General features: G+C 51.9%; 1 protein-coding gene across 2 annotated transcripts in view; it reads left to right on the top strand.

Annotated features, from left to right (window-relative positions):
* The window catches only part of COL6A2 (collagen type VI alpha 2 chain), a 40,099-nt gene extending 14,403 nt beyond the window's left edge, over positions 1 to 25,696 (top strand). The window contains exons 6-28 of one of the 2 annotated variants that reach the window (XM_074189894.1): positions 223 to 276; positions 381 to 425; positions 1,552 to 1,578; positions 1,932 to 1,958; positions 2,056 to 2,100; positions 3,019 to 3,072; positions 3,577 to 3,639; positions 4,995 to 5,057; positions 5,524 to 5,613; positions 6,566 to 6,628; positions 7,417 to 7,479; positions 8,379 to 8,441; positions 9,069 to 9,131; positions 9,756 to 9,806; positions 10,031 to 10,066; positions 10,720 to 10,782; positions 11,383 to 11,445; positions 11,643 to 11,678; positions 11,947 to 11,992; positions 12,284 to 12,436; positions 12,689 to 13,147; positions 14,148 to 14,186; positions 23,455 to 25,696. In XM_074189894.1, the coding sequence (XP_074045995.1) occupies positions 223 to 276; positions 381 to 425; positions 1,552 to 1,578; positions 1,932 to 1,958; positions 2,056 to 2,100; positions 3,019 to 3,072; positions 3,577 to 3,639; positions 4,995 to 5,057; positions 5,524 to 5,613; positions 6,566 to 6,628; positions 7,417 to 7,479; positions 8,379 to 8,441; positions 9,069 to 9,131; positions 9,756 to 9,806; positions 10,031 to 10,066; positions 10,720 to 10,782; positions 11,383 to 11,445; positions 11,643 to 11,678; positions 11,947 to 11,992; positions 12,284 to 12,436; positions 12,689 to 13,147; positions 14,148 to 14,186; positions 23,455 to 24,053 (2,265 nt within the window). In that variant the 3' untranslated portion in view covers positions 24,054 to 25,696. Of the gene's footprint in view, positions 1 to 222; positions 277 to 380; positions 426 to 1,551; positions 1,579 to 1,931; positions 1,959 to 2,055; positions 2,101 to 3,018; positions 3,073 to 3,576; positions 3,640 to 4,994; positions 5,058 to 5,523; positions 5,614 to 6,565; positions 6,629 to 7,416; positions 7,480 to 8,378; positions 8,442 to 9,068; positions 9,132 to 9,755; positions 9,807 to 10,030; positions 10,067 to 10,719; positions 10,783 to 11,382; positions 11,446 to 11,642; positions 11,679 to 11,946; positions 11,993 to 12,283; positions 12,437 to 12,688; positions 13,148 to 14,147; positions 14,187 to 18,938; positions 22,415 to 23,454 lie in introns of those variants that run through there. The other variant, XM_074189895.1, reaches the window with a different exon arrangement.
* Positions 25,697 to 26,742: the final 1,046 nt, after the last annotated feature.

The following is a 26,742-nucleotide window of genomic DNA, read 5'->3' as shown; positions in this document are numbered from 1 at the left end:
ATCCAGGGGAAATGCTGCTTCAAAAGGGCCTAAGACCAGCATTTAGTAGCTGCCTGACCTTGGACAAATGTCACTTCTTTGAGCTGAAGGTTCATCATCTGGTCATCTGAAAAATGTAGTGACTCCCTCGTGGGCTATTGAGAGAATAGAGGGGCTAACATCAGCAAACTGAGGAAACAGTCTTCCCTGCCGGCTCACTGATTTTCCTGTTTTGGTTTACAGGGTGCCAAGGGAAACATGGGTGAGCCTGGTGAACCTGGACAGAAAGGACGACAGGTGAGTGTTTGACTTCCTTTCCCCCTCACCAAGGGCCATCGGGGCTGGTGTGGCACAAGACCACAGGTGGTATAGCCACTAACTACTCCTACTTTTCTCTACAGGGAGATCCAGGCATTGAGGGCCCCATTGGTTTCCCAGGACCCAAGGTAAGATGTTCTGGGCTTGCAGCATGTCTCCAAAAAGACACAAAAGCTTGGGGCTAGGAGGGGATCATCATCAACCAAGTGCTGATCCCAGTTCCACCTGGAGCACTTGGGCTCAAATCCCACCTTGGATGCTTCCCTGTATGATCTCAGACAAGCTTCCAACTCTCTTTGGACCTCAGTTTCTTCCACTGTCAAAAGAGGTGGTTGAACCACATGGCCCTTGAAATCCCTTCAAGATCTACATGTAAGAGAGCATGAAACAGCAATCCTAAACTTCATGTCTGCACATGATGGGCCATGTTTTGGCAACCCTTAGACGAGGGAGCAAAGCAACTGTCCTCAGTATTTTCTTTTTTAAATGAGTGGATGGGACTAGCTCTGCTTGGGGGCCCCCCCCATGAACAGCCTGGGACTGTCACCTGCCAACCTGGGGTGTGCTACCACTCTGGCTATCAGTTTCCATGTTATTGCCAAACATGCCCAGCAGGGGCATGGAGTAACTCGGACAGAGCAGGTTTGGTCCATAGTGTTGCACCCCCAAATCAGTCTGTAGACTTCTCAGACCTTAAAAACTGGGGGAGGGAAGTGGGACTCAAGAGAAAAAGTGGCCCCTCACACACCAGATCTAAAGGTTCCTCAAGTGGCAGCAAGAAGACAGTCTGTGGGAGCCCTCAGTGAAGTGTCCCTTGGTCCAAGCTCCATTAGACTTCTCATCCCCATCAGTGACTCTTCCAGAAGACTGGGTCTGGAGCTCCCTGACTGGTAATCTATACAGATCTCCTCCCCACTGTATCCCCCAGGGTTCTCCTCTTGTCAAATAGGGACCATCGCTCACCAGGTCACTGCAGGGCCTACAGTCCTCTGTAAACCAACATGCAACACTCCTTGCAGGAATGGATACTGTGCCCTGCCTCTTTGTTCTTCCTCTTCCTCCTCCTTCCTCTATTCTCCTTCTCCTTCTTCCTCTTCTTTTTTCCTCCTCCCCTCCTCCTCCTCCTCCTTTTCTCCTCCTTCCCTTTCTTCTTCCTCCCCTTCCTCTCCTTCTTGCCACACACAGCAGAGCTTTTGCAGCTTTTATTAGTCAAGATAGAATTCATAATCATCTTCTTTCCTTTTTTGTCTTTAGGGTGTCCCTGGGTTGAAAGGCGAGAAGGTAAGAAGCTCCCTTTTCCATGAGGACCTCCTACTCCAGGGGAGCCCCCTTTCCTTAAAATAGGAACATTTTGGTAAAGTTATTATGCCCAGAAATGAGATGAATTGGGAGGGGAGGGTAAGGCATGGGATGAGGATGGGGGCCCTGTAAGGCATAGTGGAAAGGCCCCTTATTTTTTCTCCCTTGACCTCGGGCAGGTCATTTTTCCTGCCTAGACAATAGTTTCGTCCTCTATAAAGTGGGATATTGGACAAGAAGGCCCCGAAGGTCCCTCCCAACTCTAGGTCTGTGAACTATGGACTCCAGAAGGCCAATCTGAACCCAGCCTCACCTTGTGGCCCCTTTTTTTGCAGGGTGAATATGGTGGAGATGGAAGAAGGGTAAGTCAGTAGCTGGCGGCCTCTGTTTTGAGATATTTCCTGTACCGATTGAAGAATCAAATGTGACAGGAGTCTAACTTCCTTCCCTTCATCCTAGGGAGCTCCAGGGCTGGCAGGCAAGAATGGGACAGACGGACAGAAGGTAATGGTGGCTATGTTCGGATCCAGATGTTTACCCTGCTGCCCGTGGGGCTTCCACTAGACCCTTCCCAGATTTCCTTTTTACCAGCAGCCCTTGGGGAAGAGCCATAGAAGCAAGAGGCTCAAGGAGCCCCTGCGTCTAGGCAGGGCCCATCTGTGCCCAAGCTGAGAGCTGTCCAGCTGACCCAGTGCCCACAGGGAAGGTGACACCCTGGGCACTTGATCATTGGCCTAGTCTCCTTCCACCATGTGGCTGATGATCAGTCTCCTCAACAGAGCAGTTTGTCTCCTGCTATGATCTAGGTCCCTCCCAAAGTAAGCTCAGCCTCTCTTCTGATGGGTCTGCAATATTCCCTCTGAAAGCAGCTTGCACCCACCTGTGGGTGTCATCTAACACCCCCCCAACTGAGGAATGTCACGCTTTCCCATTCCCATAAGTGGAATTTAGAATAAAGAAATTTAGGTTTGCCACCAAAGGAGCTTAGGCAAATCTCCTCCCCTTTCTGGGACTCAGTTTCTCCATTCATAAAATGAGTTGATTGATCCTGATGACACAGGTCACTTCCAGCTTTTAATTGGAGATGACCAGATATCTCCTTGGACAAGTCAATCTTGGCTTCTTTGCAAAATGAGGGGCTGAGAGGAGACAACCTCTGAGGTTCCTCTGGCCCCCAGTTTCCCATCAGAAATGTCCCACAACCCCCAAAGAGGATAGTGATTCCCATGTCCGTTCTCAGATGGCACATAGGAGCCAGTGCTACCACAAAGGGCCAGGGCTCCTGTGCCACGGCTGACCCTGGGCAATGACTCCACAATACCAGAAACTGCCCCAGAACCTCCCACACAAAGCCAGAGACTCAGGTCAAGAATAACAAACTCTTTTCTCACCCTGTCTTCATTTCATTTGTTCTTGGTCTAGGGAAAGCGAGGACGCATCGGGCCCCCTGGCTGCAAGGGGGACCCTGGTGACAGGGTAAGTCTCCACTTACTTCTGTTGAAGACCCCAGCCCAGAAGCATGAGGCTCTTCCTGGGGGTTGAAAGCTCAGGGAAGGGCCCTTGGAGGTGTGGGGTGCTGGGGCTAGAGGGAACCATGAGGTGAGAGGCCTCTTCAAGGGACAGTCCCAGAGTGGGGGGCTCTTCTGAGCTCTCTGGGATCGGGGTCTGATGGGAGTGGGACATCCCAGGGGCTGCGACCAGCAGCAACAGAAGGCAGTGTTTGAAATCTCCAAATAGAGCCGTCTAGAGAGAAAAGGAAAGCAAAGTCGAGTGGGACAAAATGTTTGCTTTTGGAAGAATCCAGTGCCAGCCACAGACAATAGCAGGGGCTCCCCAGGCGAAGGATCCCCAAGCACAGCCCAGGGTCCACAGAGCGATGAATGCAAGTTGTGAGAGTCCCCTTCACCACCATCTGGGGGCCAATCTCCCCTGTCTACCCCAAGGACCGAGGGTCCTCATTCCCAATCCTGTCTTCCACAGGGTCTCGACGGTTACCCAGGGGAAGCTGGAAGCCCAGGAGAACAAGGAGACCGAGGGAGTAAGGTATGTGGTGTCCCCCAGAAGGTCAAGCAGACAGAATCAGGGTCAAGATTAGGGCCCCAACCCTCTCCCCCCACCCCAGGCCTTTTTCTTTCCTGTCCCTCTCTTGAGATGTTTGTGAGCACAGCCAGGGGCGAAGAACCACTGACTGTGCGGCCGTCCGCTCCTACGTGTTGAGAATGAAGCCACTCAAAATCCTGGGGCAGTATCTCGGATTCTCTCCCCACTCGTGACCACCCTCAACTCAGCCCCTCCTGATCTGGAAGGTGCAGCAGCCTCCCACTGGGTCTCCCTTCCCCATCCATCTTCCCCTCAGCTGCCCCGTTCTGCATCGCTCAAGAAGCTTCCATGGCTCCCTCTTGCCTCTAGGATCAAATGTAAAGGCCTTTAAAGGCCTTCACATTCCTCCCTGTGTGTACACTACATGGAATGACTACTGGTCATCTCATGAACTCCATCCAACGTCTCTTCCCTCCAGGCATTCGACTAGGCACTGCCACTGCCTGGTGCACCCTCCTTCCCTACTTTTAGGACCTTTATCTGCTTTCAAAGCTCCACATGAGCTCTCTCCCTCCCTGAAGCTTCCCCTGGCCACCCCATTCATCCAGGCGCTTTCCCACCTGCCCTTCCCTGGACTCCCACGGTATCCATTTCATCCTGGTGGCTGCCTCCCCAGTGCCTCCCACAATGTCAGACATGGGGTCCACACCTAACAGACAATTGAGCATGGCCTTGGAGTTGGAGAAGCTGAGCTGCTGCTCCCTTATAGCTGTGTGACCTTCAGAGCCACCTCACCTCCTCCCCTACCTCAGTTTCCCCACCTGCCAAAGGGAAATGAACATGCCGCCCCTTCCTCAGGCTTCTGAGGAGTCAAGCACTGTGTCTGGGGCTGAGGGCAGAGGGCCCACCCATTCCCTTGCCCGTGCTCTGGGAAGTTTCCCCTAATTTTTCTGGAGCAACAGGATCCTGTCTGACGGTCCTCGCCAGCCCCACCCAAGGCACCACAGTCTGCCCAGCCTGGCCCTTCCTTCCTTGGGGGAGGGGTGCTACCCTCTTGGGTAGGTGTCCACAAGCGTTTAGTTAGGAAGCCTTTGCTGGCTCTCTGCACTGGGACTGAGGGTACAAGGGCAAACAAGAGACCTCCAGGGATGGGGCGCCATCACCTCCCAAGCCCCTCTTCTAGTCTTCCCTGCTCTCTTGGCCACCCAGATACAGGAGCTTTCTGCTAGCCCACATTGCTTAGCCTTGGCACCCTCCTTCCTAAAAGGGCCTCAGGAAAGGTTCCCTGTCCTGGCGGTGAGGGGACTTGGGCTCAGGCCCCGGAGGGTCCCGGGTTTGAATTCTCTCATCCCCTTCAGGGAGATTCTGGCCGCCCAGGACGCCGAGGACCCCCAGGACTGGATGGAGAGAAAGGAAACCCGGCAAGTGCTTGGGGGCTGTTGGGCTGGAGAGCTGGGGAGCCAAGGGCTGGGGGCTGCAACTGTGGGTTGGGGAATGGGGGACCAATGGCTGGACCAAGACTCCAGGAAGAGTCCTATACCCAGTCGGTACCTAGAGTTGATAGGAAAATTCCAGGGACATTATCTCCCTCTCCTCCAAAGAAAGGCCCTGGGGTCTAGTCCTGCCCCTAGCCAGCTTGCTGTGGGTCACCAGGCCAGCCCCTGCCCTCTCCGAGCCTTGGACAAGCTGGTACAGCTTCCCCCGGTCTGTGACAACTGGACATTGTTGGGCAGTAGGCCTGGGCCTCCTCTGCCATCTTCCCCATGCCCTTTCCCTGCACAAATGAGGGCAGCTGAACCCTGAGAGGCTCCGCCTCCACGTGCCCTGTCCTGTTCGGCTGCCCTGCCCACACAGCAGGTCTGATGGGGTTTCCTCCTCTCTTTAAAGGGTTACCAAGGCAACAATGGAGCCCCTGGAAGCCCAGGCGTGAAAGGAGCCAAGGGAGCACCAGGCCCCCGAGGACCCAAGGGAGAACAGGTAGGATCCTGTGCAGCTTCAGGAGCTCTGACACGAGGTCTTCCTCTCCTCCCATAGAATAGAGGCACTTTGCCCCATCTCACCTCTCTGGTCATCCGGGCCTCCCAGGTCTCCTGCCCCTTGCCCAGAATGCTGCCCACCTGCCCCCTCATCCCTGCCATTCAGAATTGGTTCAGCTTATGGCCCCTTCCTCCAGGGGGGCCTGCCCAGGCTACCTGCCCCATTCTCTTCCTGCTGTCAGAATTCTCTTTCTTCCCCCACCAGTCTGTTTGCCTCCTCCTTAAATATTTCTGGGACACTGAGTCCCCAAGTCCAGCCTTAGGAGAATGGAAGCTCCCGGTGCCTCATTTGTCTGGGTCCCCACCCCTTAACAGAGTTCTGAGTATACAACAGAAGCAAGACTGAAGTGACTGAGCCAGGAGAGAGTCCAGGGAGTCCCGGCATCTGCTCTGGATTGTCTCTACCAAACATTTAGGGACACTACCTTCCCCCACTGAGCTGAGGGGCAGGGACAGAGTCTAGCTTCAAGTTGCCCAAAGAGAGCTCCTGGAGCTTCCTCAAGGACCCTGTTGACCAAGCCCATGCCCAAGCCCCCATCTGAGAACTCCCCATTCTCTGGGCCTATGGGCAATGTCTGTCCTCTTGGGGCTCTGCTTATTCCAAACTGAAGTCATAACTAGGGTGAGTGAATAAGCTTTGTCCCAGATGGAAGATTTTTATGGCATGAACAGTCCTATCCAGGAACACTTCCTCCGCTACCTTCCCTGCCTCCTGGCTGGTGGCGGGGGCCTCATCCCAAGGGCCCCCATAGATGCCTCCTCCCCAAGCCCAGCAGCCTTAGGGATCTAGCTCTGCCGTCCTTCCCACCACTCAGGCCAAGTCCAAATTGGCCAGCCGCTTGTAGAGCCATTTAGAGGAGACCATCCCCCTCTGTTGTGTTTCTCTCTGCCAGGGCCGTCGAGGGGATCCTGGAGCCAAAGGTGGTCCAGGAGACAACGGACCAAAGGGAGAAAAGGTAAAGAGGTCCTGGGCTCATGAGGGAAGGTCATTCAGGGGACTCTGGGCCAGTTTCAGGAAAGCAGAGTTCTGAAGGACACTTTGGATTTGGGTATAGGGTTGCAACAAGTCCCTCCAGGGCCAGGAAAGAGACCCTCAGGTGCCACCTGACCCCCCCCATTACCCTCATCCTCTGCCTCCTCCCTACCTGCCGCCAGTGCAGTGGCTCAGAGTAGTAGCATCACCCTCAACCAGAAATGCTGTGCAAGATCCTTCTTCTCCTTGGCCCTCAGTTTCCTTATCTGTAAAATGAAGGCTTGGCTGAGCCGACTTTAGGGTCCCTTCCTGCTCTCCCACGATACTCAGTTGTATTGTGCGAGTGAACAGGAGAAAATGGGAAGGAGGAAGGGAGGGGAGAAGGTCTGACTGGGTGGCAGACCAGGGGACCAGGGTGGCATCGGCTCCTGGGGCCAGGTTAGGCTTTGCCACCTCACATGTGGAACAGGCCCCTGCTCAGGACCTCCACTGTCTCACCCTTGGCTCAGCCCGGGGGACCGGCCTTGTAGCCCACCCCCATGGCCCTGGCAGAAGCTCTAGGGAAACAGACAAGCTCCTTTTCTGCCCCCAAAGTCCGCAGTCAGGGCGGGGCTGGGTGAACCCCAATACTCTAAAGGAAAGCCTTGTTCCTGAGCCTCTTGAGTCTCCAGGAGAGAAGCGAGAGGGGGCCAGTGACCAGAACCACAGAGACTTTGTATGTCACTGGAATCTCAAGGATGGGGCTTGTCTTGGGGGTTTCTTTCCTTACAGGGCGACCCCGGCCCTGAGGGACCCCGAGGCCTGGCAGGAGAAATTGGGAACAAAGGAGCCAAGGTAAGTGGACCCAGCCCCATTGGTTGGCACAGCCCACCTCCCTTCACCTCCCCTCCCCCACTTCCTGCCATCAGGAGAGAGGAAATCCAGGCAGTAGAGCTGACCAGAAGGGCCCCTGGAGCTGGCAGCTGTCCTCAATGGGCAGAGGAGGTGGGCATCCTGAACTCCCACTCCAGTGGGTGCCTAGGGTCACCCCAGCTCCTGAGGGGCAGACTCTGGGCAGCCAGGCCTGAGGAAGCATGGCTTCTTTCCTAGGACTTTCTGAGTCTTCCTCACTTCCCTTCACCCCCTTTGCCCAGGTCAGAGTGAACCCAACCTCTGCAGACCTGGCAGTGAGCTCATCCCTTCTCTTACTCTCTACTAGCCAGGCTATGTCTGAGGGAGGCATAGACACCTGGGGTGGCAGACTTTGCCATGGATCCGCTCCAAGTTGGCCGGGGTGCCAATGAGCCGAGGCCATCTGGGAGAGCTAGAGTATAGGGGAAAGGAGGGCCATGCCCACCCTGAGGTCTGCATCTCTGTGTATGGTCAAATGTTTGGTAAAACACTAGCAAGAGAGGCTGTGTGGCACGATGGCTAGAGACGTGGCTACACATATGGACTGGGTGACCCTGGGTGAGTCCCGAAAGCCCTCTTAGTGCTTGGGCAGGTCTCTGAGACACGTAGAACAGGTGCACTTGCACTGGCAGAGGGGATTCCTGTACCAAGGGAGACACAGGTCTGAGTAAAAAAACCAACCAACCAACAAGACCCGTCTCCTTCTTGGAATCCTGTTTTCCCTCTCAACACCTGGGATGCCATCTTGTCCCAGAGAGATTCTCTGGCTGCCCTGCCTTTGTAGCCAGCCTGGGAGAGGGGCTGGGGGGATGGAGCTCACGGGCCGTTCCCTTTCCCCACAGGGTGACCGGGGCTTGCCTGGACCCAGAGGACCTCAGGGCAGCCTGGGAGAGCCAGGAAAGCAGGTGAGTTCCCTGGGAATCCTGAGAACCAGCCTCCGGGGAGGCTGGGGCCCAGACCTCCAGCCTAGGAAACATTGATGAGTTGAGGGGCCTGGTGACACCATGAGAGCAAGTTGGGCCCTGGGAGCAAAAAGGAATGTAGAGCAAGACCCGAGGTCAGTTCCCAAGAGCACTATCTCCCGGCTGGGCTTGTCCTGGCCCTGGCCTTTGTCAACTGCCTCTCCTCAGGGGAGTCCAGAGCCAGATACAGCAGACACCCCAACGCCACGGTGGCTCCCAATAGCAAGGTGCTGCTAGCAGGTTGCTCAAGGCAGACTGAGGCACCAGCTTGTCCCCTGTGAGTAGTTAGCTCTTGGCGTAGCCCTTTCGCCAGTGTTTATCCCCAGACAGAGGTGACTCCTCCATCGTAGTCTGCCCCTTCCTGGTTGTGGGCCCTCCTGCTCCTGGCCCCCCAATTTCCTGGCCCCCACATCTCAGGAGCCATGACGCTGAGGTCACTAGAGTAAACCCAGGAGAGCAGAAGGGACTTGGCTCCAGCTAGGAAACCCTGCTCTTTGCTACAAATACAATCCGGCCGCCAGGCAGGGAGGGCGGGCTCCTCACACTGCCCTTTGCCTTCTCTTCCCTCAGGGATCACGTGGGGACCCAGGGGATGTCGGTCCCAGAGGAGAATCAGGACCTCCAGGACCCAAGGTAGGTGGGGACGGCTGCCTGCTAGCGGCAGTATGGGCCTGGCTCAGCCTGACGTGCTTCCTGGACCAGGAGAGTTTGGGGGGCACCCAGGATTGTTGGGGCTTCTGGGGGAGGGAGGGGAGAAGGGGAAGCAAAGCAGGTCAGGAAAGTGCCAGAGGAGTCCCCCCTCCCCAGCAGAAGTGGCAGGAAACCCCTCAAGTGTACCCTGGATGGCTCTTTACATGTAGGAAAGCACCCAGATAGCAGGAGCTCGGACCATGGGGGTGTCTCCTCCCCTTGCTGGTGAGCCCACTCTCAAAGGAGGCTGTTGGGCTAACTGGCCTGGAAGGCCTCTCCCAGGGCTACTTCTGGCCTCCTGGTTGAGCCTGCCCTGGACAAGCCCAGACCGTGTCCCCTATTGGATAGATCAGCCATGGCACAAAGACCTGCCCCCACCCACCCAGCAAAGGCTTGAAAGCACCCTGGGGGCCACAGACAGCTTTGGGGCACGTGGTCCCAAAGATGGCAGCACCAACCCCAGCTGGCTGCGTGTCCTGAGTGGTGGGCAGTACTCACATGGTGGGAGGGCCACCTGGGCATAGGGCTTCCATGATGTGAACATGAGAACTCTCTGTCCTCATTTAGGGAGACCGAGGTCGACCTGGCTTCAGCTACCCAGGACCTCGAGGAGAGCCGGTGAGTACCAGATCCGGGGAGAAACCAAAACATTGGTAGAGGGGAAAGAAGGTGGGAGGGAGGGAGGGAGGAAGAAGAAGGTGGTTGAGGAAGGTAGCCAGGCAGAGTGAGAAGCAGGCGGACAGTCGGTACAGGAAGTCCCCCAGGAGCTCTCTCCTGGCCCCACATCAGAACCGGGGCCTTTTCTTTCTGGGGCATCTCATCTGGGTGTGTTTATTTCACAGGGAGAAAAAGGCGAACCTGGACCCCCTGGACCCGAGGTAGAGCACCACCCTGATCTCCCTTGATGTGGGTGGGTCAGAAGAGAAGGCAGGGGGATCCAGGGGTGTCTACAGGCTGGGAGGGGGGGTCCCCGAGAGATACAATCCACCTGTGTGGCCTGGGCCAATCTGGTCCCCGAGAGCCTCTGTTTCCAGCTCTGTACCTGAGGATAATAAGGCTGGCCCAGCCTCGCCCAGGGTGGTGGTGAAGAGGAGGGTCACAACATAGGAGGGACAATGAGGAAGAAGCTGTTTTCCCAACTGATTCCAAAGGTGCCTCTTCAGCCCCAGCACCATCTGCGGGCTCGGGATCCTCATGTCTGTCCCCAGCTCAGTCACACACCCCCCCACTCAGTTTCAAATTTGTGCCCCTTTGGCTGATCCCAGGAGAGATTGCCCCCACCAGGCCCTGACCACCAGGAGCCAGAGTGTGGAGCAAGGCTGTGCCTTCCAAAGCCAGGCAGCCAGAGGATTCCCGATGGCCCCTCGGACAATTCAATCGACCTCCCTTGGACTGAGGAAATGGCATTCTTGGGAAAGTTTCTAATGGGTGTAGACACAGCTGGTGACCGCTGAGTTCTAACCCGGGTCAGGCTCTTCCCAATGGCCATCATCTATTGTCCAAACACCATGTACTCTTCTGTAATCCACAGGGTGGAAGAGGGGACTTTGGTATCAAAGGAGGCCCAGGAAAAAAAGGAGAGAAAGGAGAACCGGTGAGTGCAAGACCTGAGATCCCCCAGGCCCAAAACCATACAGAAAGACTCATCTCTGATAGGCTGGACTGGGGAACTAGTGGAGAGAGAAGCCTTGGCCCTGGGTTCAAATCCTAGCTCTGACCTTGCTAGCTCTGGACCAGTCATTGTGGTTTGGTTGTAAACAGGCAGCTGTGAGGGGGTGAACTGTAAATTTTGGCATGCTTTGAGGGTGGGCACTGCTATCATTGGTGAGCAGAGCCAAGGAGAAGAAACTGCATCAAAAAAGCAGCCTCAGAGAGGGCCAGTCCAGGGAAGGCCTTGGATGGCAGGTTGAATATTGTCACCCTCCACTGGTTTGACCTAAGGAGGTTTTTGGACTGGCCCTGAGGCTGGGGCTCAGAGTGATTTTTTCTGCCTTGTGCTTCCACCCACCGAACTACTTCCCCTTGCCCCACGACCTCCCCTTTTGGAGGGGCAGCCAGGCCAAAGGATGCTGTGTTCATGAGGCCCTGAGAGGGGGCCTTCCTCCCTGCCTCCCGTGGTACTCTCTTAGCTCTCCTCCCAAATGAGATTTCAGTGGCATTTGGCACCTTCTCATTCAGGTTTTTTTCTTCACAGGCAGATCCTGGCCCCCCTGGTGAACCTGGCCCCAGAGGACCCAGAGGATCTCCAGGCCCAGAGGTACTGTCCCTTTGCTGAGGCTGACCAGACCAGGCTTGTGTCCAGCAAGGGGTCCCTGGTCACCCTGAGTCCCAGCATCCTATCTTTGCTTCTGCCGGTTCTGCCAGGCCCCTGCCTTTGTCCTCCCCAGCTACTGGCAGAACTGCCCACCAGAGCTGCCAGGAAAGACTCTAACCATAGACTTCTTCTTCCCCTAGGGTGAACCTGGTCCCCCTGGAGACCCTGGCCTGACGGTACGTAGACCTGATTATAGAGGGGGGGTGGAATTCACAACATCCTGAGAAGTAGGGATCTACACCCTCATGTCGGAGACTTTTGGGGAGAAATCAAACCTCCTGAGGGCACAACCTTCCTTCTCCCAGGAGCCAAGACAGGGAGATGGGCTGGGGAGGAAAGGAGGGGAGAACCTAGGGGAAAAATCTGGCCAGTGCTGACTTGAGGTGAGCAGCAATGGAGGGAGGAGTCCAAGCGCCTGCTGACCCCTCCCTTGCATCCTGGCAGGAATGCGACGTCATGACCTATGTGAGGGAGACGTGTGGCTGCTGCGGTGAGTCGGGCATCTTATCTCCTGGGCTTCAGACCGACACTGGCAGGTGGACAACGGGCACTGTCCACTGTGGGGCTCAGAGGGCCAGGATAGCCTCTATACTAAGAGGGACTGGGGTTCGATTCAACAACCAGCATTCTTAGGAGCCAGCTCTGATTTGTACAAGAAAGTCAGCGAGGCTCAAAGCTGCTCTCTCGGACTTGTCCAGTTCCCTGATCAATGACACCGTCTCCCTCCTCCCCAGTGGTAACCCCTCCTCACCCCCTTCCCTGCCTCGGTTTCCCTCCCCAGACTGTGAGAAGCATTGTGGAGCTCTGGACATCGTGTTCGTCATTGACAGCTCTGAGAGCATTGGCTACACCAACTTCTCCCTGGAGAAGAATTTTGTCATCAATGTGGTCAACAGGCTCGGTTCCATCACCAAGGATCCCAATTCAGACACAGGTCGGCCTTTGCACAGACACACCTTGCTCCTTTGTGGTGCAGACACTCTCATTTGACTGCCTGGAACCCTTCCCAAAGGGAACTAGCAGGTTCCCGTTCTAGAACTTGGGTCCCATCCCTGATAGGGAAAGAGCCAGGACCCTCACAGGCCTCACCTGTGAGTCAGAAGGGACTCCCACTCCATTCTTGGGGGGTACAGGGTCCCCCTTTGGAGAGGGGTCACCCCTGCTCATTCTGTCCTCTCTGCTTCAGGGACTCGCATTGGGGTGGTTCAGTACAGCCATGACGGGACCTTCGAGGCCATCAAGCTGGACGATGAACGGATCACCACCCTTTCCCAATTCAAGGAGGAGGTGAAAAAGTTGGAGTGGATCGCAGGGGGCACCTGGACGCCCTCGGCCCTGAATTACACCTACAATGAGCTCATCAAGGGCAGCCGGCGGAAGAAGACCAAGGTGTTCGCGGTGGTCATCACAGATGGGCGCCACGATCCCCGCGATGATGAGCAGTCCCTGACCGCCTTGTGTAACACCGTGGAGAACGTGGTGGTCACCGCCATTGGCATCGGGGACATGTTCAACGAGCAGCACGAGAGCGAGAGCCTGAAGTCTATCGCCTGCAACCAGAAGGGTCAAGTCCGCAACATGACCTTGTTCTCTGACTTGGTGGCCGAGAAGTTCATCGATGAGATGGAAGTTTTCCTCTGCCCAGGTCAGTGGCTGGCACCTTTGATGCCTTCTGGGGGGCTGGGAGAGCAGCTGGTCACCTCCAGGGGTCTCAAGCTGTGCTCTGGGCTGGATGGGGAAGGGGCCAGACTCCCCCACCCTCTCTCAGGTCTCCCACAAAGGCAGAAAGGCAGGGGGCCGTCCCCAGGTGGTCTGGACTCTGTGCAAATCCCAAGACCAAACAACCTATGCCTGTGCCCCAAAGTTTAGAGGGGAGGAGAGCCTGTAAATTCCAGGTGCTTCCGATGGCCCTAGCCTTTACAGAAGGCCACAGGGACCTCCTTGGGAAACAGTAGAAGCCACAAAAATACTAGGTGACATTTCTGTCATGCTGGAAGGCTTGTGAAACTTTTTACCTAGATGACCTCCTTAGCTCCACATAGCAACTCTATGGGGGAGGGGTTATGATGATTCTAATTGGCAGATGAGGAAACTGAGGCAAAGAGGTTGTGGATCTTGCCCAGGGTCACACAGCTAATCAGTTTATGAAGCAAGGTTCACACTGATTCCACAAGGCCAAGGGAAGTCCAAACCCCTTCCCCAAAATCTCAAGGACCACACACTCAAGGACTTAGGGTGATTCAGAACAAATGAGCTCAGACCCAACTTCCCCTATTGCTCTACTATCAGAGAGGAGGAAGAAAGAGGAATTTGTGGAAGAGGGATGGAAAGAGGGAATGTTGTTCAATGGATAGCATATCAGACGCGGAGTCAGGATGCCCTTCCGTGAAGCCTTCTCCAGCTGCTTCCTGGCTGGGACACCCTGGGCAAGTGTCTTCCCTGCCCTGGGCCTCAAGTTCCTCATCTGTAAAATCAGAGTAGTGCAGTGGGACTCCAAAACTTCTAAAGCATATTCCAGCTCCAAATCTGTGGTTCTGGAATGGATCAGAGAGGCTCTCACACCCATCTGGGTTTTGTTCCGGAATGAGCCAGAAATTCAGGATTCGGCACTGTCCATTCTCACCCAGCATTCTTTTCTCTTCCAGATCCACAGATCGTCTGCCCCGACCTTCCCTGCCAAACAGGTAATGCTAGAGGGGTGCTTGCCTCCCCCCATCCTCCCTTTCTATCTCCCCTCCCCTGCACATACACAGTCTCAGATTCAATGTGGTCATGATGGGTCAGGGAATGGAGGGGCAGATTCATGGCAGCCTCGGGCTGAAAACTCTTAGCCGCCCAGCGGCATCCTCTTGACTGGTGGAAAGGATGGAAAGTTGAGCATCCCTGTCCAAGCTGGCTGCTTCTTCCCAGCCCTCTCACCCAGAGCAAGGCATCCCGATCTGGCAAAAGGAGGTCAGTTTAAGGAAAGGGGAACAAAGAAGAAACCTGGGGCAAGATTCAGAAAACCTTTGGGGGGGGGGTTGGCAGATGGGCTGGGAGGGTGGACCAGTTGACCTCCCCCGGAGCCTTCTTTCTTTCATCTAGCCATTCATTTCTATAACCAATAAGAGCTTAGTGTGTGCAAGGCCCTGGAGATCCCTCTCTGAGGGTGCCTGAGGCCATGAGCCTTCCCTGAGAATGGAGCTCAACTCTCAGGTTGCCCTTCAGGGGACTCCCTGTGGGGCTCTGGGCCTTTTCTGTCCACTGACCACACAATGTTGGATTCAAGCTGACCAGAAACTGGCTTCAGAGCCTGGCCTTCCCTCATGGCTGCTCAGGTCAGTGGGCTTCCATTGCTGAGAACCCACCCTAGAAACAGCTAAGAAAAAGTCAATATGGGGGCGGGGGTGAACTGGTGCATTAGTTCACAAAGGAGATTTGACATAAGCCTGTATAGGCTGATAGAAAATCACAGAGATTGTTGAAATGTCTTTTGATTTAGAATTCCTATGATAGATATTTCTTAAACCAAGATGTCAAAAACCCTCTAGTGTTTGTGTGTGTGTGTGTGTGTGTGTGTGTGTGTGTGTGTGTGTGTGTGTGTGCTGGGGTTTGGGAGGTAAGGGGAAGAAGAGAAGACTCTCTGTATGGAGACAAACCTCCAAGAAGGCAGAATACATCCCATCTGTAACTCAGAGACCTGGAGTTGCTGTTTGTTTGCTCTTAGATGATAAACCACTAACCCTAAGCCCAGTCAACAAGCTAATGCCCTAAACCCTTGTGGATGCTCTGCTTGCCGGCTCTCCCTTGCCATCCGCTGCCGACAGCCTGCATGGCTCCCATGGATACCGGCCCTCTCTCCGGGTCAGTCTAATAGGTCTTGGTCTCCTCTGAGGTAGCAGCCTGCTTGCCACCGAGTACAGGTAGGTGCAACCAGATGGCCAGCCCATCCTCGGGGCCCAGGCTGACCAAGGCCCAACCAGGGCTCCCAAAGGTGCTGGCTGAACTTGATGTTAGCTCTGACCCTTCCTGCAGGTGCTTGTGGCGTGGCTGTTAACTTTGAGAGGTTTCCCAAAGGTCATGGAGGTCATGGTGTTTTCTGTCGTAGGGGTGATTAGCAGTCTGACTCCCAGTTTCTGGGACAGATGCCTCTGTCTGGTATCTGAAGGTAGACACTGGCGCTGGCTAAAGATTGTGTTTCAGGAGTGAGGAGCAATTGTGAACCACTAAAGGGAGCTCAGAGCTAGGCAGCAGGAGACTTGGGTCTGAGTCCTGGTTCTGGTGCTAAGCAGATGGGCCACCTTAGGCAAGACTTCTCTGGGCCTCAGTTGCCTCAGCTGTAGGAAGCAGCCACTTCGCAGGGCTGCTGTTAAGGTGAACCCATGGGTGCAGGTATGCACCAAAATGTCTAAACCTCAGACGGAGATTTGATGGCACCCCAATGGGGTCCACCCGCCATCAGGAAGGACACTCAGCACATTTCAAAGATGTGTTGGGTTAAAGCTAAGCCTGCTCAGTTTCAATGAAACCCATCTCCATTGCAGGGTTAGGCCTGAAAACTGTGGGTTTTCTCAGGCTCCCATTTTCAGAGACAAGCCATTCCAGTCAATCATGCCAATCCTCCCAAGGCCTTGGGTTTCCTTCCTCCATGAAAGCCCATCTAACCCGTCAAGAGAAGTTACAGTTGGGATCTCCAGGCTGAACTTCAGTTTCTTAGAAAGTAAAATGAGAGTTTGGACTAGATAACATTTGGGGTCCTTTCTAGCTCTAAATCTGAGACATAATTCAGTAGGTTCTGGGACCAAAAAATGAATCCCCTCAAGCTAAACGAGCCCCTGAATTCAGACAGTTTCAAAGGCATAGTCCATTGAGACCACATACTCAATATCTTTCCTACCCAGCAGAGCCAGTCAGTTTGTCCTTTGCTGCTCACCCCCACCCCAGCAGGACTTTACTAGAAGGAAGAAAATGTCTTCTTCCATGGTATTGGTCACTCATCTCCTGAATCAAAACTGGACGCTTTATTTAAAACCAACAGAACTTGGCAGAAGAACATAAATGGAGCTTTGACTCCCAAATGTGCTCCCTAGTTCTCTCTTCTCTGCTGTGGACAGAGGCCAGGTCTTCTCTGAGGAGGTGACCTTGATTATTTTAGCTTCTCCCATATGAGATTGCCTTGAATCAGACCCTCTCTGCCTCTTCTCCTCATTGATGGGAACTCAAAGGCTCCACTCGGTGGTCACTAGTACCCTTCCTAAACGAATGCATGCCAGGCTTGAATGTCCCCATAGTCAATCCCAACCACCACCAAGGGACTAGACTGTAAAGTGATTTTCAGGACATTGAGCTTGGCTGCTTTGGTTGACAGCACATATGTGCTGTGTGCCTCTGGTGGGCTGCCCTTGTAGGACAGAGCTAGCCCTATTCATAGTTGCCCATGGGCTGTGCTTTGGGTTCCTCAAGCAGTGGGGTGGATTTTCACTTCCCTGTCCACACTCTCTCTCCTGATTCCCTTCTAATGGCATGGCTAATGGCATGCATCTGCAAGATGACTGGCCACAATCTGGGACTGAGAACAGTGGGGGCTGATCAGCCCCATGATCTGCCTTCCATCCCTATGTAATGGGATGGAGTTCCAGGCAATAGCCATGTTCTACCCAATGGCAACCATGGATAGAGATAGTAAACCCTATCTAGGGACCTGATAGGAAGTCATAAAACAAGAGGGGAGTCCTGCCAACCTATTTGTAATTATTGATAATTCATCATAAAGAATGAAGTTCAGGGAACAAGAGAAAGTAATAGATTTAGTTTTGCATATCAGGACGTAGATCATATTCCTTGTTTTGTAATTAGCCATGTCCTCTCAGTCTCCATCCAGCTTTCAAATCCTATAACCAGGTCCACGAAGCTACTGCTGGTCACCAATGGTGCCATTGACTGGAGAGACATTTATCAATGACATCTCTTTTATTTGAATTTGTGCCCAGAGACTTGAGTCAAATTGAACCTCTCTTCTTCACAGTCAAGGAGGCTGGGCATTCCCCAGCACAAAGTATTCATCAGCTAGAAATTGTCCATCTATTGGTCCATTGCCTTTGTGGACGTTCCCCCAAAGTAGCCAGATATTTAGCATGTCATGCCAACAATCAGAAAGCACCACAAAGTCACCAGATCAGCTGAAAAGTAGTAGACTCGGGCAACTGGACACTGCTTGGCACAAACTGACCATTTTGACAGCTTGTCTCCTCCCCAAACTCAGAAAGAACAAGTTGCTTAGGATTTGGCTAAATGCAAACCTACTTCCAGGCCAGCAGCTCCCAAAGACATTGATTTTGAGTTCTGTCCTTCACTTGGTTCCTTCTGCCGTCAATAGGATGAAAAATCAAAATGGAAGAGAGAAAGAATGTCCAGAGGCTTAGATGTCCCATTCATTCTCCCAAAGCTCCTACATAGGGTTAACCATTTTTTTTTGGCAAGGCAATGGGGTTAAGTGGCTTGCCCAAGGCCACACAGCTAGGTCATTATTAAGTGTCTGAGACCAGATTTGAACTCAGGTACTCCTGACTCCAGGGCTGGTGCTCTATCCACTGCACCACCTAGCCACCCTCAATCATTTTTAAGTTAAAAGAATTTAGTTTTTTTATTTTAAATTTAGAACTGAATTCACATTTGTAAATTTTAAATTAATGACCAAATTGAGTCTACATACCATCAAGGTGTAGAAATGGAGCTAAAATTCCATCCAAGCTTCCCTTTTGGCAGCAAAACAGGCAACACCCAGATACTAATTTGGGCTTTTGAATGAGCTGACCAGACCTTTTGTTGCTATGTAGATACTGTCCAAGTCCACCTTGATTTCGTTAGACCAATAACTTTCTGTGGGCTTCCGGAAGGCAGCACCCCACTCTGCCATCCATGCGGCCCAAGTGAATTAATTCTTCGTTTACCAAGGTCAAGACTTTCCACAGGGCCAAGTTATCTTGACACATGTTGCTTCCCTCCATCTCTATTACAGATGTGTGAGAGAAGGGCAATATGAACTTTCTGAGCTTCTTTTTATGAGTTCCAGGCAATAGCCATGAAATTCCCATAAGAGACCTAATTAACCATTTCATGAATTTTTGAAACCAGTTGTCCTTCCAGCTCTGTCCCTAACCAACTGTATGATGGGCAAGCCCTTCCCCAATCTGAGCCTCAGTTTCCATGCCTGAACAATGTCTCTGGCAGCTCTTAAATCCCATGGCTTCCTGACCTTACCATGCCAGACCAGCTTGTGTGGCTCGAGGCGGGTTTGGTTGCCTTCATCGATTTGTCTTTAAGACTTTTCAGAGGGCTTCCCGTTCCTGCCATCAGTGGCCTGTCTCTTTGGTCACAGTCCCCATCAGCCCAGAAGTAGCCAGGAACATTACCAATGCCAGACTGCCCTAAAATCTACTTTTGACACTCACTTGCAGATGGGGAGCCGCCTAGCGGCGAAATCCCAGTTACTTTCCTCCGCACAGAAGAAGGGCCCGACATATCTTTTCCCAGGACCATCCCCTTGATCGAACAATTGCTAAACTCTACGAAGCACAGCCAGGACCCCGCGGCCTACTCCCAGCTGGTGGCGGTCTTGGTCTATACAGCTGAGCGAGCCAAGTTCGCCACTGGAGACGAGAGGCAGGACTGGATGGACTTGTTCATTGACACTTTTAAGATGGTGCACAGGGACATTGTGGGGGACCCAGAGACGGTGCTAGCTCTCTGCTGAAGCTTGCGACCCAGACCAGACCTTGCTCCCGCTGGCCGTAGCCAGAATATGTCATGAACAGCCAGATCTAGTTATCTCACCCCACCATCCCTCACAACAATAGGGCGGCAAGTTTTGCAACTAGGTAAAGGAGCGGGACAGAATTTTATATTGGAAGATGCCTTGGGAACCTGTTCTCCCCAGGATTCTGAGTGAGCCTGGAGGATGGGTGAGATAACAAGTCTAGACTGGACATTGCATATTGATGATATATACTTTTAAATATATATTATATGTAGACAAAAGAAATAGACAAATAGACAAAGAAATAGATCTATAGAGGAATTATCTTTAAATGACATGGAAAAAAAATTCCCTAAAGATATCCAGAAATAAGCTAACATTTGCACTACCATGAGGGACTGGAGAGAAGGCTAGTTCCACTTCGATGTGATATGCAAATTTTATGTGATATATTTATTTAAATAAATCAGGGCAAAGGAACTCCTTCCTGTGCCATAGAATTCAGAATTCAGTTTTGGGGAAGTCCCTGAAACCTCAGGCTCCTTTTCCCAAATCCAGGATGCCTGGTCATTCACCACTGCCAGATCAGTTGAACAGATGAGGAATGAGGTCCCTGTCCAGCTGGTTGATCCAATAGACATCTGGCAATTTGAAAAGAGCCCAGCTTGGCATCCTAATGCCAATTGACATATCTGACCTACTGTGGGCATAGCTTGGAATGTATGAGAGTCCCTTGTCCACTTCTCCAACCCATATGGTAGCTGGGTCCAGGAAATGCCGTAGTCCTCCATATGGTTATAATGCAAAATGCTCCTTGGTGCTCAGACTAGAGTATCAACAGTGAGGATGGTGACTCACTTTCCTGGGCTAAGCATTCTTCCCTGGAGCCTCACTGGCCCATTGTACAAATGCTGTCCTTTGTGGATTTTCCTGCCAGGTTGGAGAAGAAAGTAGGTGTTCATTATATTTCTGAGTTGGTCATGTATGTTTTTGTATACCTTCTCTACCTGGTTTCCATCGTGATTGTCTGTGAATTTTTCTGTGTTGTTCTATTTGTTGTTTTACTTCCTTGGTGCTATCCTTGAATCTTGAGCAACATGCCTCCCACAAGGGGATGGTCCTTATCAGTCATTATTTAGTGGGAGTTCACCCTATGCTGTTGCAGATCCCAGTCTTGCCACCTTGATGGTCAGTCTTCCTGACCTGATGGAGCTCTTCAAACTGTCCGGCCTGGGGGATCCCCTGATCATGAGCTTCTGTCACCTTAGCTAGACTGGGCCTCAGCCACTGGGGCTCCACTGGGGTCATTGCTGGCCCATACTCCAGGTCTTTCCAGTTTGAGTAGACTTGTCAGAGTTTTGGCTCCACTGAGATAACTGTCAAGAACCCAGGATCATCTCCAAGCTGGGATGAAGCTTCAGAGAAGGACTTAATGCTGAACCGCAGAATCTCTGAGGTGGAAGGGACCTCCAATCCAATCTATGCCTGACCAAGAATCCTTTCTATACTATCCCCAACAAGTGGACATCCAGCCTTCACTGGGAGACCACCAGAGAGAGGAGGATCCCTACCTCCATTCGTGGACACCATCCACGGATGGGAAGTTCTTCTTGACATCCAACTTCAAGCTGCCTCTTGGCAACTTCCATCCTCAGCATAGTTCTTGCTGCCTGCTAGGGCCATGCCAAAGATTGCCCACCTTGTCTACATTGGCAGCCTTTCACATTTTGGGAATTTGCTCTGCCCGAGCCTTCTCTTCTCTCCATATCCAATATCCTCAGTTCCTTCCCAGGCTGGTTTCTCAAGACTCTTTATAATCTGGGTTGTTTCTCTCTGGGAGTTTCCTGGCTTGTCACTTGTTATAAGTAATGAGGGGTTCAAAGAAGTTTTATGGTAGGGATGAAATTCGGGGGAACCCATGCGGGAGGATAAGTCAGGGGCTCATCTTCATGTCTTCCTATGCCTGCATGTGGCTTTGTATGTGAACCTCTTTGTCTTTTGTATGTTCCATGTACAATAACACAAAGACAGAAAATACTCTGAAGCTTTGGTTGTCTGGTTACTGTGTGTCTCTCTTATGAGGATCCATATCATTGCCACATATGTTGTAGGGGCAGGTTCCTTTGAAAGGAAATGATGAATGGGAGGATGCTTGCATGGTGCTCCCCCAGAGGAAAGGAGGTCTCAAGGCTGCATCAGGGAGGGTCCAAGGATGAGAACATCTGAAGCCAACTTCTCCAACCAGGGCTGAAAGCAAACACTTCAGCTTTTCATAAGCTCATGAAAAAATAAGGGGATCTAAGCCAGGAGGAATGCTGGGGGCATGATGGGAATGATTGTCAGGAGGACCTGAGTTCAAATCCTGCCTCAGACACTTAATAATTACCTAGCTGTGTGACCTTGGTAAGTCACTTAACCCCATTGCCTTGCAAGAAAAATCAAGAATCATAGATGCAGCACAAGGAGACAAGAATTCAAAAACCTGGACCATTGGCCTGCAATGGTGCCTGAACCTTGACCAAAGATGCTCCCATTCAAGAATTCCCATGAAGTGTTCTAGTGAGAGGAGGTCACAAAGGATTCCATGTGAAGGATGCTAACTGAATCTCATGGAACCCCACTGAGGTAGGCAGAAGGAGGAAATGGGTTCAGAGAGGCAAGTGGCTTGCTTGCCCAACCAGGACCTGATGAGCCCAGGTCTTCTGACTCCAAGTCCCTCATTCTTTCTGCTATATCAAATGTCCAAAATGATGGATGCATCTAACCCTGATCCCTATAATTCTGTCCAATTGCAGTTCCTGGAATAGAGAATCATTGGCTTTCAGGGTCATATTATCTAGCTGTTTCATGTTATAGAGGCATCACTAAACAATGGGACTCAGTGAAGCTTCTGCAGATCAACCAATGGCTGATCCAGACTTGGGTTTCCCAATTCTGAATCAAGTGCTCTATCTTCTCTGTGACCTGAACAATACAATAGTCACTCTGCAATGCAAATAGTCATCTCCCAGTGTGGAAAGGCCTTCTTTACCCTCCCTCACTTTCAGGGAGGTTATATTCTGCCGAGGTAGATTTAGAAGATCATCAGAGATAGCTTGGTTAGGTTGATGAAGTGCTGGCCTCAGAGGAGGGAAGGCCTAGGCTCCAATCCTGCCTCTGACACTTTCTGGCTGTGTGACCCAGGGTGGGGGTAAGGTGGGGGTAAGGTGGAGGTAGGGGTAGGGGAGGGGAAAGATCATTCCTTCTCTTCTTGTCCCGGGCTGCACACCAAACCTCTATCGGATACAGCCCTCTAGCCATAAAATCATAGACATAATTTTTCAAATTCACTTCACTTCTGGGAGATAATTAGCTTAAAAAAGAGAAGGAAAAACTCAAGAGGGGAAAGAATGAAATTTTCTCATTCCTGAGACATGAGTTGCATTGAAACATGTTAGCTCTCATGTCTGTCTTGGCACTGAGAAGTTAAGTAACCTTCACAGCTTGTATGTATCTGGGGCAGGATTTGAACCCAAAGGGGCAGCTAGGTGGCTCAGTGGATAGAGCACCGGTCCTGGAGTCAGGTGAACCTGAGTTCAAATGTGACTTTACACACTTATTAATTACCTAGCTGGTGGCCTTGGGCAAGTCACTTAACCCCATTGCCTTAAATAAATTAAAAAAGAAAAAGAAAAAGGATTTGAACCCAAGTTTTCCTAACTCCACCATGCATGTTGAATCTGAATGACTAGTATCTCTTAAAATATTATGTTTTCAGGAAAATCAGATACTGTCTTCATGGTTATACCTGCTGATTCAGAATGGAGTATGCTCTAGCACTAGATCTCTGCCTTGCTTGACTTCCATGGACCTGAATGATGAGTGATCTCTCAGAGCTGTTGGTTGAGGCCCCACAACTATTCATCTAGATATTGTCTAGCTGATATGAGGAAAGGAGGGTGGTTTTGGTGCACTGAGTGGAGCTAGGGGTCTTCCAGTAGACATTTCTGGACCTGGCTCATCATCTGACCAAAGGTGATGCTCACTGGTTTGGGCATTCCAGAGTCCTAGGTCACATTCTCCAAGATCCTCTTGTCTCCTCAACTATTCCTCAATAGATCTCTCAGCTCTTGGTCAGGTAGGATGCTAGAGGTGACAGCTGGCTCTCCATCTTCTCCCTCCTGCATGGAGCTGCCCTTCCTTCCTGCCCATCACTGAATCTTTCCTTTCCTTCCCAGAACTGTACGTAGCCCAGTGTACCCAACGGCCTGTTGACATTGTCTTCCTGCTGGATGGCTCAGAGAGGATTGGGGAACGCAACTTCCACAAGGCCCACCGCTTTGTGGAGGAGGTGGCCCGGAGGCTTACCCTAGCCCAGAAACACGACGACCCGATGAATGCTCGAGTGGCCCTCCTCCAGTATGGCAACGAGCGGGAACAAGAGGTTGTCTTCCCACTCACCTCCAATCTGACAGTGATCCACAATGCACTCAGTAACATCCGATACCTCAACTCCTTCTCCCATATTGGCACTGGCATCATCCATGCCATCAACAACATCGTCATGGACCAGCAAGCAGGGGTCCGCCGCAATGCCGAACTCTCCTTCGTCTTCATCACTGATGGCATCACAGGAGAGATGAGCCTGAATGAGTCCCTCCACTCCATGCGGAAGCAGGATGTGGTGCCCACCGTGTTGGCCCTGGGGAATGATGTCGACATGGACCTCCTCATGAAGATCAGCCTTGGGGATCGGTCCTCCATCTTCCAAGAGAAGGACTACGACAGCCTTTCCCAGCCCAGCTTCTTCGACAGGTTCATTAGATGGATCTGCTAGCTCTCACCCAAGGTTTCAGAAGGCACATGTCCCAATCATTACATCTCACCCCCACCCCATCCTGACCCCTGAACACAGATATACTCAAACACGTGAGATGCGGTCCTCCTCTCCTTTGATTTCAGCCAGTGACGGGTAACCACAATTTGGCCTGGTGGGACTTCCCTGAAACCCCTACAGGCCAGGAAGGAATGGATCTGGATTTTTCATGATGAACAACAAGCAGTAAATAGTTCTGAACTTTTAATGGTGCTACTACAGAACAAGAACCCAGAAGGCCTCAGAGCCATAGCAAAACCTTTCCAATGCTTCTTCAAGTATCAAATAGTTCCCCACTCTGTGTGTGTATGTATAAATGTGCATGGGTACAAGAAAGATCCAGATCAGAGTCATTTTAGAGGAGAGACCTCAGCATCCCCCCCCAACATGAGGTAAAGGGGTGTCACAAGTCAGGATGCTCTCAAAGGGTTTCCCCTTCCTCATTCCCACACTAGACTGGTGAAGTCCAGATTATAGACCTTCTACTCCTATCCCTGAGATGAATTCTCATTTTCCCTGGGCCCTCCCAGCAGAGGTGGATGCAGAGCTTCCAGACACAGAATCTGGGCATCCCTGATCTGTGTGGGTAGGAAGCCTGGTCAACCTCCAATCTATCCCATGAACAGGTTGGAAAGCTTTTCCTAAATTACCATTGTCAACTCATGGCCTCCCTACATCAAGCCCTGTTGGAGTTCATCCATGTCTCTTCTGCCCCCTCCCATATGAGTATCTTGGCCCCAAGATCACTACTCCCCCCATGCATGGGTCCTCTTCCTCCACCCCCCTACTTCCCAGCATGGGTTGCTCCCCCAGGTCCTCTCCACTCACCCCAATAGCCCTTGGGAATTCCAGCACCAAGGACATATTCCCATCTGGTTGGCTCCCTGCCTTATTAGTGCTCATGGAGGCCTCCCCTGCAGGGTCCCTGTTTGCTGAGAGAGCTGCTTGGTACCTTTCTTTTAGCCCTTTCCTTCCACCTGCCTCTCCTATCTCACCTCGATTCTGAGAGCAGAGACAAGATTCCATCCTTCTCATGTCATGGAGAAGCACTGCATACACTCGGTGCTCCATAAGTGCTGTTGATTCACCCCCTTGCTCCACCACAAGCCAAGGAGAGTCTTGTCCTTAGCCAGAGTTGGGCACCTCTGCTGGTCTCTTGATCCCTCCCTGCCCTTGGATCTGCCTTCCCTCACATGGCCACCATGTGACCTTAAGAGTGAACCTGACCTCCCTCAGAAAACATGGTGGGAGGCTGGAGGGCAGACTTTTAAGCTCCCACTGTCACTGCCCAGGTCCTGGGAACATCACCCAATCCTTTGTTTGCTCTAGTGAGGACCCTTCAACTCCCCCACCACCTTCCCACCATCCCACTCAGGCTGCAGACCTCCTCTTCAGCTTTCCTTTGGCCTGTCCTTGATCCCCTTCCTGGAGAAGCTGGGGGATCCCCATCTGCTCCTCTGAGTTACCTAGGCCAATGGGGGCAACAGGCTCAGTCGTAGAATTAAAATCCAGCACATTTCTTCTGGAAACATTGTGACATTTGACCAATAAACTTTTTCTTACCTCCCAATACAAATTAGAGTACAGTGTTTTGATTGGTTCTAGAGGGTGAGAGGGTCTGAGACCCTGGTGATCTTTCTATTAGCTGACCTGGCTTTCTGTGTTCTTCCCACAGAGAATCCTGGGTCACTTGGCTAAATAACCCAGAAATTCCACATCCCACTCCCATTCATCCACAGATGACCCATCTCCTATTCTCATCCTGTGTGTTCAATGCTGGGTAGCTGGGTAAACTCAGACTCCATAGACTGACTGGAGCCAAAAAACACAGAGATGGATCACCTTGGGTGGGGGTCTTCAGGGTAGTGCCCAGCAATCTGTGCTGTCCAACCGATGATATGGAGGAAGGCAGAACTGGCAGGCAGGCTTATCAAACTGGCAAGTGGCATAGAACTGGAAAGGAGAGCTACCCCATGAATAGATGGGTCGAAAAAGATCTTGGCATTTGGAGGTGGATGGAGTCTATGCAAGTCACTTGACTTCTGTCTGCCTCAATTTTCCCATCCAAAAAATGGGAATAATATTATCCCCTACTTCCCTGGGTTGCAATGAGGATCATATATGCTAATGCTTGTTAAGCAAGAGATGATAGAAATGCTCATTATCCTCATTGTTTTTAGCAGAAGCTAAGAGCCAGAGAGAATCCCTCAAAAGGGAGGGAGGGGTAAGACTCTGATGAGGCTCCAGAGGGAATGAAGGAAAAGGTGGCCTAGCAAAAACCCTTCCCTAATGGATAGGTGGTCAGAAAATGACTCGCAAACAACCAGCAACCACATCAAAGATTGCTCCAAATCACTAACAAGGAAAATGAACAGCAAAACTACTTTGACTTTTCAACTCATACAGTAAATTGACAATGAAAACAAAAGATGGGGGGCGGCTAGGTGGCAGTGGATAGAGCACCGGCCCTGGAGTCAGGAGGACCTGAGTTCAAATCTGGCCTCAGACACTTAATAATGACCTAGCTGTGTGGCCTTGGGCAAGCCACTTAAGCCCATTGCCTTGCTAAAAAAAAAAAAACCCTAAAAAAAAGTGAACTCAGGTCCTCCTGACTCCAGGGCCGGTGCTCTATCCACTGCACCACCTAGCC

The sequence above is a fragment of the Macrotis lagotis genome, chromosome 5 (genome assembly GCF_037893015.1).
Source record: "Macrotis lagotis isolate mMagLag1 chromosome 5, bilby.v1.9.chrom.fasta, whole genome shotgun sequence".
Lineage (NCBI taxonomy): Eukaryota > Metazoa > Chordata > Mammalia > Peramelemorphia > Peramelidae > Macrotis > Macrotis lagotis.
This window is presented reverse-complemented; position numbering and strand designations above follow the sequence as displayed.